This window comes from Lentinus tigrinus, assembly GCF_003813185.1.
Source record: "Lentinus tigrinus ALCF2SS1-7 unplaced genomic scaffold L226scaffold_6, whole genome shotgun sequence".
Taxonomy (NCBI): domain Eukaryota; kingdom Fungi; phylum Basidiomycota; class Agaricomycetes; order Polyporales; family Polyporaceae; genus Lentinus; species Lentinus tigrinus.
This window is the reverse complement of record NW_027137915.1, coordinates 1,482,801-1,498,655: the sequence shown is the minus strand read 5'-3', so window position 1 is coordinate 1,498,655 and position 15,855 is coordinate 1,482,801. Positions and strand designations below refer to the sequence as shown.

The following is a 15,855-nucleotide window of genomic DNA, read 5'->3' as shown; positions in this document are numbered from 1 at the left end:
GGACGATGCAAAAGGAGACTTAGTACTTACTGTAGCTATAGTAACACTCTGTGATCGTTATTCCTCGTAGACACCTTTCGCTCGTCTGCTGCCGGGTGTACGACAGTGTCCAAGAAAACTTGTATATGCGCATCGCCAAATCAAAGGACGGACCTTCAAGCCTACACCTTAAAACTCATACGGATGATTTATATGCCCATGTTCCCAGGAGGATCGCGCAGTAGTCATTCAACACGCGAGACCAGAGTCCCATGTGGGTACAGTCAATACAACGATATACCTCCCACCTCGTCGTCGCTATCGTCATCATCAGTGTCCATCGACTGCTCGCTGCTCTCCTCGTCCGGGTCTGGCTCCCAAGGATGGATAGAAAACACGTCCGCATTGCCTTCCTGCCGCAATATACTGCAACGTTCATCAGCAATTACCCCTTTGAAGCGCGCGAGATTAAGAGCGTACTGGTCAAACAGCGCGATCGAGCCGCCATCGCCATCCTCATCGTCGCTCGCCGGGTCGTCCATCACGCCCATCGCGCGGAGGAACGCCTCCCGCGTAGACGGGCTGGAGGTCTCGACGGTGCGCACCGCTTTCGGAGTCAGCTCCAGCGGCTCGGTGCATGGGGAAGAGGAGGTAGGGCTGTGAAGCCGGATGTAGCGCTCGATGCCTGCGGTGAGGATGTATGGGCGATAGGGGTGGATGAGCGCGGTGTTGACAATGGACTCGTGGCCTGGGTAGCATGGTGCATGATGATTAGGTTCGTGCGCAGAAATGAAACGTTGACGGGCGCCGCTTACCTGTGAGTCGCGCGAGGGGCGTGGAGAGATCTACTGGAACGTATCTTGGTCCGAGTATTGAGGAGGCGTATCCTGAGCGTTATGAGCCCTCATTGTGACTTTGCTACGAAGAAGCCAGGGGTTGCTTCACTCACCAAGCTCTCCAGGTCGCCGATTCTTGGCCCAATCGGAGTACTCCACTACTGAGCGAGCTTCCAGAAGAGCACACTCCTCAGGTACCTTCCACAGGTAAGTTCGAAAGTCATCCGAGCCGTTTGCATAGTACGAGTCTCGGTCGGACCCGAGGCCGCCGAAGCTACCGTGCTGTCCACAAGCAATTGTGAGTCGAAGAATAGATATGACTGGATAGGAGTGTCTCAACCTTCATCGTGCAACAATTAGAGTACGTCCGATCTCCTGGGAGTACGAGCTCCCCGTTCGGAAGGTGCTTGCCGCTGAATGTAGCGATGGGATAGGGGTCGTTCAACGAGTATAGCGTGGGCAGATGGTGCTGAAACCTGACTTCAAACCGACGTCGAAGACGATTATTGTCCAAATATACATACCAGCATTGTAACGGCGAGTCGGCGCCCTGAACATCAATCTCAGCAGGTATACTACCACAGTCAGGATGGAACCTTACCTTCGCGGTCGAAGACCAGACTGTTGACTTCAGGGTTTGCCATTCGCGGAGTGCCTTGCCTGGCTATTGTCGTCACATACTGAGGACAGTCAGAGGCCGTTCGTAAGACTGGCACAAGTACTCACTTTGTGCACGATACCCCCATGTTCGCTTCGCTGAGACAATGGCCCGAACGCCATTCGGACATCGCGCAGGCACAGTTGGCCACGATTGTCACTCGTGGCGAAGATATGGGTCATTGTAGGATGATACTGGACACATGTGAACTCCGCGTCATGCTGTAATTTGCACTGGGAGCGGGAATGCTGGGGCTGTTCGCGCATGTCATGCAGGATGATACAGCCATCTTCGCTGGTGAGACGCATTTAACGTCCACGAAGAGGAAGGCAGCGGGAATGGGCGACTTACGCGGCACTAAGTAGAAGCTGGTCCTGCTCAGGATGACAGGAAATTGCACGAATGCTGTCCTGAAGGGTCTCCCGTTATGCATCGTAATGAAGAGAGGGCAACAGACCTCGTACTTCATGCTGAGTGTCGCTCCAACTGGGAGAATTCAATCCGTCTCGAGCATGGCCCATGGGGGAATTCAAGTGCGAGATGTCGTATTGGAATATGTCATCACGGGTATCTCCACTGGAGTCTAGTTAGTGCAAAGAGTCACTAGTTCATGGCCCGGACACTCACGAGTAGAGATATCGTCCAGAAGCTGAGAAGGCTAGTGTGAAGACATTCGCCTGAACTTGGTGAGGATTCCTTAGCAGTAACGGTTCTTCATGGGCTCACCCTCGGTCCAAAGAACGTCCAAGCGGGTTTGGAAAGCTCCTCTTGGTTGAAATCCCACAATTGGACACATGGATCTAGGCACGGGATGAACGTACTATTGAGCATCTCACGTAAGGCCTCCCTAAGAGCAGAGTGATCTTGCGCACCATCTCCTGCGCTGGCAAGCCACCGTCCGTCTGGAGAGAATGTCAGTGCATTCACGCACGACGTATGGCCTACCAGTTTCCTGGACCAACCGAGGACGCTCGTCAGCAGGTTGTTGCTCTTTGAACTCTTAAATCGCTCAACTTAGAGTACGGCAGGCCATCCTCTAAGAGTGCGTCTATTGTATTTCGGCGAGCGTATGTAGGATGTCTCTTTTCCGCAGACTCCGTTGCATTCAAGTGAAGCAGGTGACGAGGCTGGGATGGTCCGGCTTCCATAGTACGGGCAATCAAGTGGCTAGAGAGCAATGATGATGGTATAGAAACCTGAGGACAGATGACTTTCACTCAGAGAGAGCCGACAGCAAGGTGCAGTACGGCTCGAAGTCGTGATGACGCATTTGGCAGGGGATTGTATGAGCGCCTACAGCTCGGGGCTGGACCGCGACTCGTCCACCTTGCACATAGCACTCACTCTTAATCACTCACGTCGAACTCACTTCTTATATCGTGCGTTGACGAAAAATCTGGAAGAAAGGTCTACTTCATGAAGCCGTGTAGGAGCTACGACTGCTCTGAGGACAGCATGGCGTGACGATATCGATAACATGGGCACCGGGTGAGCGGGAGTTCTACGTACTCTCGGGCGTGACAGTCCACTCATGCTTCATGCTTCATGTCAGGACATACGGTTCACCTCCTGGAGGCATGGCTAATAGTACCTGGGCTGTTACCATCTATGCTGGTCGGGACTCAGATTCTTCCTCGGTGGGATAGGACACTCAGGTCTCACTCAAGAGACTATAGGGTCAATACCCCAATGACTCCTCGTAAGTGCCTCGCGACCTCAGTTTATTTTCCCTCTTGTCCGCAAGTAGAGCGTCGTCAGTAGCCTGAGCCGGTCAGAAGGGAGCAGCAGGGGAGCAGCCAAGTGCCAGAGGATCTGGCCCGTCTCTCCCCCACGGCGCAATGCAACGTGTCTTGCTCGAAACCCGTACATGTATCTCTGTTGGCGTCGCTGCAGCATGGCGCAATTGTGTAGCCTAAAATCAAGTTTCCATGCCTCTTGAGAACACTCATCGACTTCAGATGACCGTATTCCCCAGTACTGCCCTCCTTCGACAAGTGCGCATTCACACGAAGCGGTCCCTTCCTGTCATTACCGTCCAGCATCTGCGCGACCTGTTACGACGTTGTCCTCCAGAGTTCCAGCGAGTTGCATAGTCCAGACTCCAGGCACTGAACCAGAATCCCAAGGGGTCGGACCGGAAGAACCGCGGGGCTACGGGCGCTGAATGACGTTCTGACAAGGAACCGACCTTCCCATTTCGAGCAGCGCGTTCTTGTAACCCGAGTCAATCATCCTTGCTCGTATTCCGGAACACAGAAACAAGACCAAGAGTCCGTGCAAGGCGCCGCAGCCCAGAATGCCCACACGGACATCAGATGGTCCTCGGCCGTTCACGCACTCAACTCCCCTTGCGCAATTGTTCTTGAAACGTGTCCTGCCCATTCGAGCGCGATGCCCCATCTTATTGTTTTGTGTCATCTTCGATCTCCTCTCCGCTGCGCTTGTCCAGCTCGCCGGAGCCGACAACAAAAGAATATGCGCGGATTGCAACAGACTTTCAGATGACTAAGCCGCTACCAGACATTGTTCGCCGTTCTGGTGGGGATCCTCCGCGCACAAGACCCGCCCTTCTCGTGCGAGGGACGTGTGCTGGGAGATGCAAGGGTCATCATATAAGACTGGGTGCTGGGCGGCCGCCACTCGAGATTCCTCCTGACCGCTGACGGCTAGCACTGCGGTTCGACTGTGGAGTCTGCGGTCTGCTCGGCATCGGGATATCGGTCACGGTACGTACAGTGCCTTGTATTCCTGGCCCGACGCTCCGATACGTATGATCGCAATCTGACAGGTTGTGCTCTTTCTCTTTTCATGCCACAGCAGCTTGTGCCGCTGTCCGTCAAAGCGCTGTTCACTCCGGCAGGGTCAAGGGTGCCACTGATCAGATTCAGTCAGCGCTATCCAAATTCCGCTATCCCGCATCTCGAGAGCTTCGGTGGCAGTGGTACAGACAATAGATCATTGCGTCTGCAAGACCTCAGGTGAGCTTGTCTGCGCCTATCTATCTTCTTGTCAGGATCGCACTTATATATCTTTGGGCGTGCAGGGCGAAGCCCACGTCATTCGCGCTTTTCCTCCACATCCATCCCTTCTGTCAGTCACTCCGTCTGCGCGCAATGAGCGGACACGACCGTACGCACACAACAGGCACTTCCAGTGGGGCGTGCAGCTCAGGGCAGAAAGCGTCAAATCCAAGATACCGCAGTATGTCTTGAATAATATTTCGGCCATACTCGCCGAGCTGACTTGCTCTTGCAGCGAAACTCTGCCGCAACTACCCACTAGGAACCTGTCGCTACGGCGAGCACTGCTCATATCTACACATCCTCCCCGTCTCCTCTCTCGCAACACAATCCTCATACCGACCCATGCATCCCTTTGCCCCCGTTCCATTCTACCCGCGCGTCTCCTCGTTGGGAGGCGCTCCCTCCCATGCAGCCACGTCGACACCGTCGTACCGGACTCCGAACGACTCCCGCGCCCAGCCACATAGGGACACAAGACTCCGTGCGCCTCGCCCGGACGGTCCGCGGCGGCTCGCCACAGTTGCGCCCTCCAATTCGAGCTCGGATGTCTCGAGCGTTGAGCTGTGGCGGCTCTCCGTACTGGACGGCGCCATCCCTCCCGCGCCACCTGGGACTCCTGTTTCGGTGGCAAATGTCAAGTTGGTTGGCACGCCGACCTCTGCGTCCCCGAGACTGGGTCTAGGCGTCGGGCAGCGGCATAGCAGGTCGGGTGAACCTATGTCCCCGGCCAGCTCGACGACTTGGGGCGAGTCGCAGTGTCTGTGGGACGGGGATGTGGGAGAATGGAAGCAGGAGGCGTTCCCGTTGCTTGTGCAGAGACCGGGTCCTGCAGCTAAGCCTATGCGGCACCGCAACCAGTACTTCAAGAGTCAGTGCATGCTTCTGTTGATAAAGACGTCCGTAGCTGATTCTTTGTTCCGCAGCGAAGCCTTGTAGGTTCTACGGAGAGCCTGGGGGATGCATCAAGGGCGACCGGTGCAATTTGTAAGTTGCCGCAGTTGAACAGCCCTGCAGTATCTGCTTCTGACGACTTCTCTCTTACGCAGCATCCACGAGCATCCTGACGAGGCAAGACGCCCAAGCGGCCTCGTAGCCGCCGTTCCTCCCGAAGTCGTCTCGGAAGGCGAGCTGGAGAGCGGAGCGGAGTCGAGCGTCCAAGGCGAGTCCCCAAGCACGGTTGCAACGTCGGACCACACACCATCCGTGACGTCGGGTTCGGAGTCGAAGAAGAGCAATTTCTACCCCGTTACATGGCGAATCGTCGGCGGTGGTGTCATGATGAGCGGAAAGCGTGAGTCGCGCCTCTCCAAGACTGCATGGAAGGTCGTATTAAGGTTCATGTCTACAGGGGAAGTATGCGAGAATTTCATGGCCGGTCATTGCCCTGATGGCGCGGACTGCCGCTTCGCACATCCGGAGACGAGTAAGTGATATTCACATCATCCATTAAACCTCTCTCGCTGAGGCATGCTTCTGTAGACGAGGAAGAGTACACGCCGTACCAGGAGCCACCCCCTGTATACAGCCCCATCTCTCCCATTCTCTCACCAGTCATGTTCGCCTATCCAGTCGTGTATCCAACCCTCTCTCCTCCACAGCCCTTCGCGCTCCCCGCGGTCATCCCACCGCAGACGCCGAAAAGCGGCTTCATGCCGCCAAACTTGGCTATCACCCCGATGCCCCAAGTGCAAGTGCAGGCGAGCGGCGTCGCGTATCCCTACTCACCGCACCGAGTGGTCGACGGCACGACGCTTACGGAGCGCCAACCGGAGCCATACGCGCAGGGCTTCCCTGCGACACGTCCTGTCGTCCGGCCTGTGTCGACCCCGCCGACACCCATGCAGGGGCCGGATACGGGCGTTGCGAGAGTACGTGATCGTCGTGCGCCATTTTTAAAGACTTCGTGCTGATCACCCCACAGCTGTTTGCTGCGGAAATGCCGTGAACATTTTGAGGCTTCGACGGGCGTACGCTCGGAGGGAATGTCCGAACACGCGCAACGTACGACGTCTGCCGCCTAGTCTACCATCCGCTTGGTATGACATCAGCATCACATCCACTTGGCTTTGGTCTTCACATCATTCCTATTATACACAAGTTCCTCGATGACGGACAGTATCCTATTTTATCCCACACAGCTTGTGTACCTGGTGCACTGGTTGCGGTGTGACCCCAATACGTTATAGTTCGCGTTCCCTGTATTCCTGTATCCTTCGTGTCGTCCCCGTCATGATGTGTACAGTGTATTGTATAGTTCCTGTGCTTCGTGTCTGCTTTGCTGTCAGGGTCTGTCTGTCACTGTTTCCTTGCCTTCTTGCGGCGATGCTCCGTGGTAATCCCGGACGTACTTATAGATGTTTTCGTGTTATGGTTTTTCAATTTTCGTGTACAGTAGACCAACGCAATAAGACCACATGAACACTCCTTGAGGTACTGAAGGGACGGTGGACGAGCCCAGGACAGTTTGATTTCGAGGCCGCTGCAGCTGCGGCGGCATGGAATTGAGAAGCCGACTCCCGAGGTGGCATCTGGCGTTATCTGATAAGATAGTCTGGGAGAATATGTGGGTGGCGGCTCTGGGCCACATCTTCCCATCTCCTGCTTCCTCTTGCGTGCTCGCTGGTCAGCTTTTCCGCTTTTCCTTCGTTCCTCTGACCCAGATCATCGCCTCCTGCGGGGGCGCATTGTCGGTTTCCTCATAAGCCTCCGTCCGTTTATTCGTCATCCGCTCGCGGCCCCTCTCCGGACCTCTTCCTCACCCCCGCAACGCTAGCCGTTACATCCCACTATCCCCCAGCTTCTACGCTCGTTGCTCAGCATGCCTGCGGTCATCGACCTCTCCAAGCCTGTGGCGGACATCCTCCGGGAAGGCACTCACGCTGCCCACGAACGGGCCGAGCATAGCAAGGGTGCGCAGTGGCTCGCCCGGGGCGAGCTCGACAAGCAGGAGTACGTACGCTTCCTCATGATGCTCTACCATGTATACAAGTGAGTGCGTCTCTTCCATCTCTTCTTCTACTCTATCATTAACTTTGTCCTAGCGCGTTCGAGCGTGCCCTCGAGCAGCACGCCACACATCCCGTCCTGGCGCCGACGCACAACCCCGGGCTCTTCGCGCGCTCCGCGAACCTTGCAGCGGACATCAGCTACCTGCTCGAAGTCTCCGAGGCGTCTTGGCAGTCACACCCGCTCCATGTCGCCCTCCAGGCGGCTCCTCCCCGCGCCCTCTCGCAATACGTGGGCAGAATTGAAGAGCTTGCTGCGGGCCCAGACCCATCTACGCTGCTAGCGCACGCTTATGTTCGCTACCTTGGCGACCTATCTGGTGGGCAGTTCATCCGCAGGCGCATCTCGAAGGCATACGGGCTTGATGACAGCGCTGGAGTGAGCTTCTACGAGTTCCGCCCGCTTGGTGGGACGACGAGCGCGTCGGATGCGGCAGCGAACGCGGGCGAGATGAAGCGGATCAAGGAGTGGTACCGCGAGGGCATGAATGCGGGCGTCGGGGATAATGAGGACCTCAAAGGTACGTCCGATTCGCGCAGATCATTCCCGCAAGGTTCGCTGACGTAGCTCATTCTCTGTATGCCAGCTGCGATGCTCGATGAGGCGAACGTTGCATTTGCATTCAACACGGCGCTCTTTGACGAGCTCAAGGCGCCCTCGCAGGAGGAAGTGCCGTCGTCCCCTGTGGACCTGCCATCGCCTCTCCACTCCCCCGTCGACCCGTCGTTCTCGAGCCCAATCATCACGGATGTCGGCCATGATTCAGCCCTGCTCAAGCATTTGAAGCAGAGCGGCCAGTCCAAGACTGTGTTCGTGGCTGATCAGGCCCCGAGTGAAGAGCCGAAGTTCAGCGCGGTGTCTGTCATCGCCTTCATCGTCGCGGTGTCTATAGCCCACTTCGTGCTGGTCGTCGGTGGCTTTACCGGGATCAAGGGGTATGCGAAGTTGGAGGGGCTCCAGGCGTGGCTGGACAATTACTTCGGCACAACGACCCAGGCATGATCATCTCTGCCAGACATGTCGCAGCCCCAGGTACGGCTATTGGTATGCATGACGGATGCTGTAGGTCATAGGCTACAGGGGCAGACACTTGCGTGCACTCCTCCACTGACATACACTGCTCTACACCCACATCCTATCCATAGGCTTGGTTATACTCATCACTGCTTTCGGGTATAAGGGATACACTGACACCTCTGTATAATTATCGAGTTCAATACACGTCCTATAAACGTCAACGCCCAAGTGTCTGACGCATATCGTGCAAGCTTCAAGGTTTCACCTCATCCCCTTTCCAATCCCAGATACGCCCGCGCTGCGCCGCCCCGAGCCTCTGCACCACCTCCGCCAGCTTCCCAGCAGCGAACTCGGGTTCGAACAGCTTCCCCGCAGGCACGCCGGCCCAGAACGCCCTGCTGAAGTCGGTCTTCACTGTGCCCGGATGCACCCCGACGCAGATCGCAGGCAGCTTCTTCGCCTGCAGGTGCAGGTCGAATGTGCGGATGACCTGGTTGAGCGCCGCCTTGGACGCGCGGTACGAGTACCAGCCGCCGAGCTGGTTGTCCGAGATCGACCCCACGCGCGCGGAGACGTGTACCCACTTCGCGAGGGTGCCCGACTCTGTCTCTGGGTTCAAGTTATCCCCCGACTCCGCGCGTGCAGTGCCGGAGCGCAGGGGTGGAGGGAGGAAGCGCGAGAAATGCTTGATGAGCAGCATATGCGAGATCGTGTTGAGCTTGAACGTGTCGAGGAGCTGCTCGAGGACGAGGTTGCCCGGCTGCCGCTCGGGGAAGAGCATGCCCCCGAGGAAGAACGCGATGCGCACGTACGCTCGGGCTTCGGATCCATACAGCTCGATGAGTGTGCGTGCGAGCTCGTCTGCTGCGGCAGCGATGCTGTCCTCGGACATGAGGTCCAGCGGGAGGACGCGCAGGCGCGCGGAGTCGATGTCGTGTCCGGCTTCTTGGAGCGGGCGCAGGATGTGCTCGCGAACTGATTCGGGCGTCCGCGGAGGCTCGGATGAGGCTGAGGGTGTGGGACGATAGGTCCCGAAGACGGGCAGGGAGGTGGTGCAGAGGTAGTGGCGGATGAGCGCGAGGGAGAGACCGCGGGTCGCGGGCGAGACGAGGATGAAGGGAGACATAACTCTGAATGTTGAGCAGCGCTGAGAAAGTGAGGGGGATGTGCAGAGCGAGGAGAAGGCCAATTGGTAAGTATGCCTGGTATGCTTTGGAGGCTGACCGCATACTTTTGTATTCGTTTCCGTCCATGATGCGTGCCATAAGCATCAGCCGCCATATAGGGCTGTCTGCTCGTATGCATGTCTCGGATCGGTCTAGTAAGTACTGCCCATAGAACTGAATGTTCAATCAAGGTTACACACTGTACTCCACAAAGCATCGCAACAACCGGTGCGCAATGTAGTAGCAACGAGATGGGTCTATTCAAGCTCGGGAACACGGTCTGCATGGTATAGATAGAGCATAACATAACACAGGACGTCGAGAGGTCATCAAAGCACAAAGCGCAACAAAAGCGAACACAGCAGCGATGCACAACGACAACGAAGATAACACTAGCTGAAACGTGACCCGTACTTCCTGCGTGGTGCGAGGCGAGTTACTCCTATGCGTACGCCTGCAGCCGCACTGCGTTCTCGCTGACCTCGGATCCGTTCGCTTCGCCGTAAGGGCCGGGTCGGGACAGAGACGACGACTGAGCGACGGGACTTCTTCGACGTGCTTGGGTAATCTGTGAGAGACTCTTCCGATGGCCGTTTGCCTAACGAGATGGCCTCGCTGGACACCGGCCGACCAACCTCGTCGTCAGCTTCATACTTGTCGGTCACATGAGGATGATCGTGTGCTTGGCGGTCGTTAGATTCCAGTGTGTGTGTCTGGAGGAACTCGGCCCAGAACTTGTCGAGAAGATCAAGCTGCGTCCAAGGATCCAGGTCGCCCATCTGTAATCTCGGGCGAGGGTCGCAGTAGTCCATGATCGTGTCCAACCACTCCTTCAAAGGAGCATTGAACTTGACAGGTTTGGTGTACGTGCGTAAGATGGCATTATCAACCTTGCCCTCTCCACCAGCGAGTTCGCCATTGACAAACTGCGCATCCTCAAAGAGTAGCCTGATTGTGCGCGATAGTTCTTCATCGGAGAGGTTGTGAGGGAGGTATAGGAATGCGCAATACAAGACGACGTAGAGCAAAGACTCCAGATCGTCCTGCAGCGTATGTTTGATCTTCACTCCACGAGCAGCTAGCATCCTGTTTGACATGAATAGCCAGGTACCCTAGAGAAGATGCAGGTTCGTCAGAATGTCCGAAGTAGTAACAGTAGGACAGACGCACCGCACGGCCAACAGTGACAGCCTCGCCGGCATCATCAGTCTCGCATGATGCGTCCCAGTCGATCAGGTAGCCTCGGCGTATCTTGCTCCCTTCCTCACGGACCAAGACGATGTTCCCGACACTGATATCTCTGTGGAGGCGTGAGGCGTGCTCATGGGCATCGCTTAGAGCTGTATGTGGCATGAGAACTTGTCGCGAATGAATTACGAACTGTGCGCGCACCATGAAATGCATCATAAGTCGCATGGAGGAGCTCTTGTGTACTGCCGACTCGAGCGAGCCCGTAGCCTATGGTGCTGAGGACCAGGCGGTAGTGCCAGTATTCCCCTACAAGGACCTTACTGCCAACAACAGCTGATACCCAGGACTCGCCACAATACTCGCCCACGAGCGAGCATTGCATTTCAGCCCCTGTAAGCATGTCAGAGCCAAAGTCCATGGAGCGATAAACCCACTCACGAGGGATTTCATATTCCACATCAGGTATACGGTTGGGAACGTCTCCGTGGCATAGCACCGAAGGGATGTTCCGGACACCGCTCTCATGAAGGCGGAGGAGCACTTCGCCTTCCATTTCTATAGCTGAGGAACGCCAAACGTCTTTCAGGAAGACGACACGACGCGTCGATGCATCGACTGCCCAGAAACCGCGCGTGGCTCTGCCTGTGAGGTGGAGAGGGGAGACGAGTGGCCGTGAAACGAGGAAGCGATGGAGATTGTCGGCATTGGCTACTTCCCCGTGGCGAAGAACGACCACCGCGGCGACGCAACCTGGCTCATAATGCTCACGCATAGCGTGGTCGAGCTCGGTGTCTCGAATCCCGAGCTGATACCCAACATGCGCTCGGAGAGCGTCACGAAAGAGCTCCTCCTCTTGCGGTAACGCGGCAGTTATGGTAGGATCATGGCCGCGCACTGCGCTAGTGGTCTGTGAGAAACGCCAAAAGAATTCGCAGAACAACTCGGGGTACTTCCGGATGTCGAAAGACTCGGAGACAACGCATCCACTGCGATCCCAGCGAAGGAACCGGGCACACGAACCAGACATAGAGACGGTGAAGAGTGCCACCCGGTACTGCCGTGCGAAGATTTCCGTGACGTAGGATATGTGCTGACCAAAGGCTCTGTTTCTTCGCCTGTTGAATGTGACATCGCCGCAATGCGGGAAGAAGTCGTGATCCTGGCCATGGTCGTCTGTGGCGTTTGGAGGGTCGACAAAGAAATCGTGGCTAGGATCTGCTTTCACTTCGATGAACAGTTCTGCATAGCCGAGCTCAGCGCGAGGAGATGCGCTTGCATCGACCGCGTCCACGTTTCCTGTTGCGTAGCAGAAGATGTCAGGCTTCATGTCACCTAATCCCCGGGAGGGAGGTTCGCCGCTCTTTTCGAACATGAAACCGGGACAACGGGACTTGTTTCTGGTCCGCTTGTTCAATGCAAGTAGCTGTGCAGCCACTACTGTTAGCTGCCATAGTGTGGCGGGATGATGTTCGGCACATACCAGGTCGCCACACAACGCTTCAGACGTATCGGTACGAGCGGGAACACGACTGAAGGCTCCTCGACTTGACAAAAGGTCAAAGGTGTCGCAGGGGTGCGGCACATACAAAAAGTCGTGCATGAAATCACGCACAGGCATGGGCCCAACTGTGTTCATCTTCGCGTCCTCGAACAGTTGCTTGTTCCTGATTTTGGCAAGCTCAGGCTCAAGTCCTCTTGTACGTGTAAAAGAGACGTCCAGCGCCATGGGTACATTGTAAAGAGGTCTATGCGGAAGGGGTGTGTGATGGTCGTGCATGGTGCAGGGAAGGTAGAAAACTCGACTCGAATGCGTTGACGCGTCTCTTTTTGTTTCGCGCCCAGTGCCATAAGCGCGCGCTCCCGGTATCGTACGGTAGCCTCGTGTGGGTCGTATTTGCGAGACGAGTTGCCTGTGGTTGCACAATGATGGTAAACAGACGACAAGTGCACATACTACAGATGAGATACGAGGACAGCAGGACAGAGCATTCCGAACAACAACAAAATCAAGGAACACGACAAGCGAACAAAACAATGGTAGCGACGTTCGCATCAGCCGCTAGATGCATGATGCGTGGAGGACGAGAACAATAGCAAATAAGAGCATGCCTCACAAATATCACTTGCGAGAAGCGACTTTCGAGCGTCGGGTTCGTGGACGTGAGGCTGAAGCCTCCCTACCAAGAGTAGTCTGCTTGTCAGCCGGTGGCTGCACTTATTTGCGTTCCTCTAGTAGCAGACGAATGCGTGTGCTACGCCGCGGCGCAACGGGTGAGGTCGGTGAGGCGTCAAGGGGAGGTGTGACTTCACGAGTTCTCTTCAGCGACCGGGCGGTAACGCGCCGTTCAGAGCGTCCGCGAAGTATGATGGCCTCCGTTGAGTCCATTGAAGAGGGTGCCTTGTGGACTCCAGTCGCATGCAGGTGGTCATGCACGACCCTGTCATCGCGATCGAGCACGTGCGTCTTCAAGTACTCATCCCAGAATCTATCCAGATAGTCTGGGTTGGTCCAGCGGTCGGCGTACTCCTCTTTGGGATGATTAACAGGGCCATGGAACTCCATGACGGTCTGCAACCAGTCCTGCAGAGCCGGCGAGAAAGCCGCCATATTGGTGTAGACACGATAGCGGGAGTTCCTGAGCTTGCCATGCCCCCCAATCCTTCCTGCGTCGATAGAGTCAGAGAACTCGAAGAAGAGATTGATGATGATGGCAAGTTGTTTCTTGGACAGACGGTGGGGCAACCACAGCAAGCCGCAATAGATGACGACGTAGAGTAGCGACTCCATGTCGTCCTGGAAAGTGTGCGAGCGATCGTTTTCAGCGTTCTGCAGCATATCCATAGACATGAATAACCATGTACCCTGTGTTGAAGACAATTAGTTTTGAACACTACAGGCGACGCGACAACGTACAACGCGTCCGGGCTCCACAGCTTTGCCTGTCTCATCCACACGACAAGAAGTTTCCCAGTCGATCAGGACTCCCCGTCTGACATCTCGGTCCTTCTCCCTGACGAGAATGACGTTGCCTATGCTGATGTCTCTATGCAATCGGGAGTCATGGCGCAGGGCATCCCTCATTGCTGAAGGACTCTTCGTCAGCCGCCGCCAGCCCCGTGGCAACCAAGACTCACCGTGAAAGACATCATACGTGACGTGAAGCAGCTCTTCCGTTCCCCGAATATTCCCTAGGCCGTAACCAACGGTACCAAGGACCACACGATAGTGCCAGTGTTTCGAGATGACAACACTCTCTCCCATTACTTTGCATACCGTCTCGTCTTTTTGCCATTCGTTCGTTTCTGAGACCTGCATGTCCCGGGCTGACAAAAACTCAACTATCAGGATACTAGGAGACTGAACGAGAAGTCGTGCCCACTCACAGTTAACTTCTTGGTCGTCCTGGGGTAAGTAGTCTGGAACATCGCCATGACAGACGATACTGGGTATATTGCGAACACCTTGATCGTTCATGCGCTTCAACGTATCGCCTTCCAGGTCCACAGGAGGATATGCACGCCACGTGTCCTTGAGAAATACCACATCTCCTGTTCGTGCGTCCACTGCCCAGTATCCCCTCGTACACCGTCCAGTCAGTTGAAGAGAAGAGACAACAGGGCGGGAGACGATGAATCGAGAGACGTGTGCTGCGTTGGCGGGACACCCGTGAGCCAGGACATGCACGGCGGCGACATGACCGGACTCGTAGTGTTGTCGGACAGCGTTGTCAAGGGATTCTTCCGTGTCGAGCTGGAGCTGGAACTGGACATGCGCTCGGATAGCTTCACGGAAGAGCGTCTCTTCCTCCGAAGAGGCCACCTGAACGGTTACATCGTGACCACGACGCCTGTGCGTAGACTGGGAGAAACGCCAAAGGAACTCACAGAACAAATCAGCTTGCTCACGAAGGTCGAAGACCTCCGTAACAATGCACCCAGCACGGTCCCAGCGGAGCAGCCGTGTCCTCGAGCCAGCTATGGAGACCGAGAAGACGGCAACGCGGTATTGACGGGTGAGGATCTCTATGGCATATGCGATATGTTGTCCCAGGGCCCGATCTCGATGCTTTTTGAACTCCTGGTCGTCCGCAGGTGCGATGAAGTCATGCGAAGCACGACTTTCCGTGGTGGATGCCACCGGTGGGTCAGCGAAGTAGTCATGGGAGGAGCATGGCTTGACGTCGATGAAAAACTCAGCATACCCGAGCTCTGCGCGAAGCTGAGTTTCAGAACGCTGGACCGCATTGAAGTTCTCTGTGGCGTAACAACATATATGCGGTTTCATGTACCCGAGCCGGCGAGGATGCAACGAGCGTGCTGAGGTACCATCGAAGACGAAGCCAGGAAAGCAGTCCGAAGCCTTCCTCAGTGTTCCCAGCTGGAGCCGTCTCAGTGAATTGGACCGTCGGGACGGAGGAGTCACTCACCAGCTGGCCGCATATCCCCTCCGGAGTGGCAGCATTCGGAGGTACATCTTTGAAACCGCCCTTGCTGGGAAGCGGTGGCGTCTTGGGCCAGGACTTACCACGGGGCAGAAACCCGTCCAAAAAGGCCTTAACAGGTATGGGGCCGACAGTAGTGTTCATGAAGTCCTGAACCCGACGACAGTTCCGAGCTTTGGCAGCTTCGGGCTCCAAGCCCTTGGTGTGTGACAAGGTCGGATCTAGGGTCATAGGTGCGTTGTAGACACATTGATTGGGAGCAGCAGTACAAGACATGGGAGGAAGAGGGATATGTTATGTCGCGGTCGGACGACTCGAGTTGACTGACTGGCGTAACGAAAGTGGCTGGAGAACCTCTCGCCACAAGGGCGGCGCGCAGAGACCGGTGAGCGCTAATGGCTGCTCGGACATTTCCGAATCCACTCCGTCTGGCGCCGACGATTTCCGAGTCCGAGGCCACCTTTTGACCTACTACAGCTAATGTCTAAGCAGGGCTGAGGTGACTATCATATAAAGAGAGCACCTAATGCCTTGCTT

General features: G+C 56.0%; 6 protein-coding genes across 6 annotated transcripts; 2 read left to right on the top strand and 4 right to left on the bottom strand.

The window, feature by feature from the left end:
* Positions 1–263: 263 nt before the first annotated feature.
* On the bottom strand, positions 264–2,621 carry L226DRAFT_457975 (WD40 repeat-like protein; the record flags this gene model as incomplete). Its single annotated transcript, XM_067675413.1, has 14 exons — positions 264–405; positions 460–727; positions 795–866; positions 929–1,097; positions 1,156–1,284; positions 1,340–1,365; positions 1,417–1,495; positions 1,542–1,767; positions 1,825–1,883; positions 1,938–2,049; positions 2,101–2,150; positions 2,200–2,273; positions 2,346–2,425; positions 2,488–2,621. The coding sequence occupies 14 exons, from the start codon at positions 2,619–2,621 to the stop codon at positions 264–266; spliced, it is 1,620 nt and encodes a 539-aa protein (XP_067538500.1).
* Positions 2,622–4,838: 2,217 nt separating this feature from the next.
* Positions 4,839–6,441, top strand: L226DRAFT_568908 (uncharacterized protein; the record flags this gene model as incomplete). The annotated part of the gene is made up of 6 exons (XM_067684227.1): positions 4,839–5,364; positions 5,420–5,480; positions 5,543–5,787; positions 5,845–5,919; positions 5,976–6,364; positions 6,418–6,441. 6 exons carry the CDS (start codon positions 4,839–4,841, stop codon positions 6,439–6,441), a joined length of 1,320 nt encoding a protein of 439 aa, XP_067538499.1.
* An 873-nt stretch (positions 6,442–7,314) lies between these two features.
* Positions 7,315–8,504, top strand: L226DRAFT_568907 (heme oxygenase-like protein; the record flags this gene model as incomplete). Its single annotated transcript, XM_067684226.1, has 3 exons — positions 7,315–7,484; positions 7,538–8,022; positions 8,089–8,504. The coding sequence occupies 3 exons, from the start codon at positions 7,315–7,317 to the stop codon at positions 8,502–8,504; spliced, it is 1,071 nt and encodes a 356-aa protein (XP_067538498.1).
* A 268-nt stretch (positions 8,505–8,772) lies between these two features.
* L226DRAFT_458840 (NAD-P-binding protein) lies at positions 8,773–9,645 on the bottom strand (the record flags this gene model as incomplete). The annotated part of the gene is made up of 1 exon (XM_067675473.1): positions 8,773–9,645. One exon carries the CDS (start codon positions 9,643–9,645, stop codon positions 8,773–8,775), a length of 873 nt encoding a protein of 290 aa, XP_067538497.1.
* Positions 9,646–10,077: 432 nt separating this feature from the next.
* Positions 10,078–12,602, bottom strand: L226DRAFT_568905 (uncharacterized protein; the record flags this gene model as incomplete). Its single annotated transcript, XM_067684225.1, has 5 exons — positions 10,078–10,797; positions 10,856–11,025; positions 11,078–11,266; positions 11,315–12,299; positions 12,357–12,602. The coding sequence occupies 5 exons, from the start codon at positions 12,600–12,602 to the stop codon at positions 10,078–10,080; spliced, it is 2,310 nt and encodes a 769-aa protein (XP_067538496.1).
* A 489-nt stretch (positions 12,603–13,091) lies between these two features.
* Positions 13,092–15,594, bottom strand: L226DRAFT_568904 (uncharacterized protein; the record flags this gene model as incomplete). Its single annotated transcript, XM_067684224.1, has 5 exons — positions 13,092–13,739; positions 13,791–13,960; positions 14,012–14,200; positions 14,261–15,254; positions 15,304–15,594. The coding sequence occupies 5 exons, from the start codon at positions 15,592–15,594 to the stop codon at positions 13,092–13,094; spliced, it is 2,292 nt and encodes a 763-aa protein (XP_067538495.1).
* Between the last annotated feature and the right edge of the window lie 261 nt (positions 15,595–15,855).